Here is a 5,294-nt window from a genome sequence, read left to right as displayed (position 1 = left end):
GTGACACCCCTAATACATGTATATATATATATAAATATATATATATATACATATAATTAAAACCGTTGATGTAATGAAAATATTTATATAATATATATATATTCATATTTATATATATTCACTTTATAACATCCACAAATTGTGTTTTGCACTAAATATACATCTCTAAAATCTTTCGTATTTTATTCAATATATTGTTATATTTTATAAAATATATTAATATAAATTGCAGCATATATTAAAATGGATATATTAATGCTGTATTTAAACCTTCAAAGATTTTAGATCTAAATCCTCTTAAAGATTTAGTAGTACTCTTTTTGTTTGTCAAAGTTTTTTGGCTATAAGTCAGCAAACAAACTTTAAATCTATATAAATATAAAAATATAGTTCATGTCTCGTCATCGTTAAATTATTAAAACCTAAAAGCACATCTTCACTGAATAATCACTGCTCACTTGACTATTTTTCTCAGCGGCCTGATTGAACAGATCAAGAGTTGAACTTCCAGCACGTCGTTCTGTGTCTGGAGGTTGTTTATTAGTTCGCTTGGTTTGCAAACACAATCGACACAAAGAAATGAGCTTGACTGGCAGAGGAACATCTGATTTCATTTAAAAGTAAAATTATGATCTCCTTTCGTGTACTAATCGCTTGCAGAGCCGCTTATGCGTGTGTTTGTTTGTTTGTTCATCTCTGAGCTCCGGCTGCCAGTCTGTTCCTGCACGGCAAACGGCCAAGTCCTCAAACAAGCCTGTTACCACGACGACGCATTAATACTCACGACTTCTCAAAGGAAAGTCCTATGATAGCAGTGTGTGAGGAGGAAAAGACCAAACCATTTCATTAAGAAGTCACGAATATTTAAACACAATGTTTCCCTTGACGCAAGTTATGATGCAAACAATGACAATATTTTGAAAGATAAATGCTCAGATGATAGTTGAAGCAACATCTGAGGTAATTGGACAGAGTAACCTGGAGTTTCTAAATGAGAAAGTAACTGATGCTAATTAAAGTTGGCAGTCTAAAATCTGAAGGATTAAAACTGAGCAAAGTATTAGTAACATTATAAATACACACTGACATTTACATGCCACTTAATAAATAATTAAAATGATAGATAAATATGAATAATAATATGCCTTGTTCCCCTAAAGCTTGCTCTTTTCTTTAGTTCCAGTGGCGTTATCTCTCTGTGTCGGATCGATTGCTGTTTGTCACTCTTCTGTCTCTGCTCATGTTGTATTGATCAGGAGGAAGCAGTCAGTGCAGTATAAAGTGACCTGGATGACTCTCTCTGAGCTGTTATCAGTCAGAGTCAACCCAACAGACGCTATCTGTCTCAGTTACGTTTCTCAGCCACACACTTTCCAGATTCGTGCTTCTGGAACATCTCCAGATTCATTTGGTTTATGAATATGCATCTAGTGTCTGTCTGAGTGGGTTGAAAGGGTGAGAGAGACTGAGAGAGAATCTACAGAGGTCAATGTACAGGAGTGTGATGAACCTAACTTTAGTTTGGGGACATTAATGACATCACAAGTAAGCCAAATCTGAATCTGAACATTTTAATCTGAAAAAAAAAAATAAAATAAATAAATACATAAAATCAGTCCAGGGAACAGCAGCAGCTGCACACACACACACACACACACACAGGTAAACATGTCAACATCACCAAACCAAAGCTCAGCACAGATCATACATTGATCACCACAATGTCTGTCCAAGCTGGTGTACATTTCTGTTTAGAAGCGAAAGAAAACAAAATCACATATTCATAATTATTTTATACATCCTATACCAAAAATAGTTTCATTTAAAAGTGCAAAAAGAGCCGAAACTAACTGCAGTTATAATGCGCACTACACTGATAAGTCAACAGAATTATGTTTGTATTTTAATTGTATTTTTACATCAAAAGATAACAGAACACAACAAAAAAATTGCACAAATGGCTTCATACAACATTTCTTTCTAATGATATAATGATGAATTCTAATGAATTCTAATGAACAAAATTTGTCCTGGTGAAAATACAAAATTATAAAGTTCATAAAAAAAAAAAGATTTATAATTATTTTTTTATTGTATTTTACACCTTTTTTACACCTATTTTCTATTGTCATACAACATTACACTAAAAAGTATTTAAGATCTTTAAATTTGATTCAATTCCTAGAATTATTCTGAGTGAAAATACGAACGAAGTTAATTTTTAAAATAAATAAATAAATATGTATGCACTAGTGCTGTCAAACGATTAATCGCATCCAAAATAAAAGTAGTTGTTTACATAATATATGTGTGTGTACTGTGTGATACGCAATTGTATATTATGCAGGACTTACATTAGCCCCACAACCCTCAATCAAGTTTGATTTTTTTCAGCCTTTCTTAGGAAAAAGTTTGGGCAAGCCTAGTATAAATTATAATTGTGTACAAACTAGTGCTGTCAAACGATTTATCGTGATTAATCGCATCCAAAATAAAAGTTTTGGTTTACATTGTATGTGTGTGTGTGTACTGTGTATACTTATTATGTATATATAAATACAAACACATACATGTATATATTTAAGAAAAATATGTTATGTTTATATATTAAATATATTTATGCAAAATATAAAATCTAAATATAATATATTAAATATAAATATATAAATGTATATACATGTAAATATTTTCAATATATATACTGTATGTGTGTGCATTTATATATACATAAAAAATATATACAGTACACACTCATATATTATGTAAACAAAAACTTTTATTTTGGATGCGAATAATCGCGATTAGTCGTTTGACAGCACTAGTATGTACATATATATTAAAAAAAAAAAAAATTATTTATTGCATTTCAATTTGATTAACTTCCTAGAATTTGTCTGAATGAAAATATAAATAAAGATATTTTAAAATTTTATCATATATTTTTTATGTATAATATAATTTATTAATGTATTTATAATTATGCATTTATTGCATTTTAATTTGTGAAAATACAAATAAAGTTTTTTTTTTTTAAGTATGTATGATTATTCATTTATTGCATTTTATACCAAACGCTACAAATAGACTTTTTACAACAATAAAAAAAAACTACAGTATATAAAATCTTTGAATATGACTGTATTTCTAAGATTCATGGTAAAAGTATATTTAAAAAAAAATACAATAACTTTATGTATATAAATGGAGTGATTGATTAAATGAATTTTACACCAAAAGAAACAAACAATACACAAACAGGCTTCTTATAACATTACAATAAAACCTGTATAATTTGATTTAATTCTTAGAATTTCTCCTGGTAAAAAAAAAAATACAAGACACAATCTACAGTTAATTTAAAAAGCTCTTTTCGGCTCTATAGTTCTGTGTGTGTTTACCTCGACGCTCCCGGCGGGTGTGTTGGGCACAGAGGAGTGTTTCGCTGTGGGGCTGCTCAGAGGACTGTGGGAGTGAAACACAGCGGTGCCCACCGCACACACAGCGGCATCAGGAACACGCACTGCAGACAAACACAGACGCTTATCTCCTGCGGAGAAGAGTGTGCATGCAGACTCTGTCCCATCAGCACTCGTTCTCACATCAAACACTTTTGTCCATACGTAAAGCTGAACACACAAACACACAGCTGCAGCGTTACTGATTGAATCGACTGCTGTTTGAGCTTCGGTGCGTGTTTCGATCTTTCTCTGCATCACCGTTCTTAGGTGTTCAATACTTTGAATAATGAAAAGAAAAAAGCTGAAAATCACATCAGGGGGAGAATAATAAGTGAAATAAGCTCAGCTGGGTGCAAAGAGAATAACTGCGTGCCGTGACATAATATCTCTGCCATTTCAGTGAAAGTGCTTTTCATTTTTTAGTGACCCTGTTATTTGGGAATTGAACATTTGAATTTCATCTCATCCACTGAATTTGCTGCACTAAAGCGGTGCATACCTTCGAAGCAGCAACGGTCATTTTCAGCGGAAATTCAAATGAAATGTGATTTACTTCATTCCGTGTCAATCTGAACTTTGCTCATGTGCTTCGAGTGACGTGATTGGAGCAGGTCGACTACCTTGACCAATCAGACTTCAGCAGGAGTAACTGGCTTCACGGTTTATTTTACTTGCTCAGTGATAATCAGACATGTAGGCCGCATCCCAATGCACACGCTTCTGTGTCATATTTTGCTTGAAAGGTGCATTAAGTCATTTCTTTCTTATCATTGAAACAAATCTTGAACTGAGCTGGATAATGGCACTATTGTCTTCTGTGGAGCTGCTTTATAGCTGAAGTCTGTTTCATCACCGATGAACTTTGCAACGCTGTTATTGAACTAAACTAAACCAACACTGAATTAAACTGAGCTAAATAATGAAACTACTGTTTTCTGTAGAGCTGCTTACAGCTGAGTTAGTTTTAAAATGCATGAATTTTGCAGCATTTACAAATGAATTAACTTTATACTGTAACTGATCATAAAGAAATATAAAGAACACTGTGAGGCTGCTTCAAAATAATCTATATCGTATAAAGTGCTATATACTTGATGTGACATAAATAAACTTGACATGATTGAAAAAGTACACAAAAGAAAAATATTACTTTTACAAAGTACTTTTAATATTAAGCACAATTTTATTTTTAAATTATTAATACATTGATAAATTAATCAAATGTATTTTTAATTATTAATATTTTAAAATAATTTATATATAAACGAAAAGGATTTATGCATTAAAACAATAAGTGTAATACTGCTTTAAATTGTTGTTGTTTTTCCCAAAAAAAAAAAAAAAATGTAATTGCAATTTTGTTTTTGTTTTTCTGAGCAAAAAATAAATATCATACATTTTTCCCTGATTTACAGAAGAGACCCACTAAAATGTCATTCAGTGTAACAATCTTGTCAGGCATATTTACAACAAAAATCAATTTATGACATATTAAAGGACTAATTACTTTCACCCCAAATACTAATTAGTTGTAATTTTACATTTTTAAAATGTGCCACTATCCTAGGTTTTGCCCATTTGTCAGTAAGAATTTTTTACTCATTTAAAACACAAATTTAATATGCTCCCTTATTCTTTTATATATTTTAATATGTACACGTCAGAATAAGCATGTTGCTTGAATTTGTACATAAATATTGTGTTACACTGAATGACAATGTAACATTATTTCAACCAAATTTTGACATTTTATTCTCCAAAAACTTATTTGAAACCTTAAAAGTAGACACTATTGTGCTTTCTATAGACATATAATCACTTTTGTAAATTTCTTTT

The 5,294-nt window shown here is 31.0% G+C and overlaps 1 protein-coding gene across 1 annotated transcript in view; it reads right to left on the bottom strand.

Annotated features, from left to right (window-relative positions):
* LOC107700794 (polycystin-1-like) overlaps positions 1-5,294 on the bottom strand; it is a 103,720-nt gene that overhangs the window by 50,204 nt on the left and 48,222 nt on the right. Inside the window, exons 10-11 of the mRNA XM_016502610.1 lie at positions 3,399-3,520; positions 1,607-1,634 (exon numbers count right to left, since the gene is read on the bottom strand). Of these exons, the coding sequence (XP_016358096.1) occupies positions 1,607-1,634; positions 3,399-3,520 (150 nt within the window). The remainder of the gene's footprint in view (positions 1-1,606; positions 1,635-3,398; positions 3,521-5,294) is intronic.

The sequence above is a fragment of the Sinocyclocheilus anshuiensis genome, unplaced genomic scaffold (genome assembly GCF_001515605.1).
Source record: "Sinocyclocheilus anshuiensis isolate Anshui unplaced genomic scaffold, SAMN03320099.WGS_v1.1 scaffold1127, whole genome shotgun sequence".
Classification (NCBI taxonomy): Eukaryota; Metazoa; Chordata; class Actinopteri; order Cypriniformes; family Cyprinidae; genus Sinocyclocheilus; species Sinocyclocheilus anshuiensis.
The sequence above is the reverse complement of the archived record's forward strand: the minus strand, read 5'-3'. Positions and strand labels throughout refer to the sequence as shown.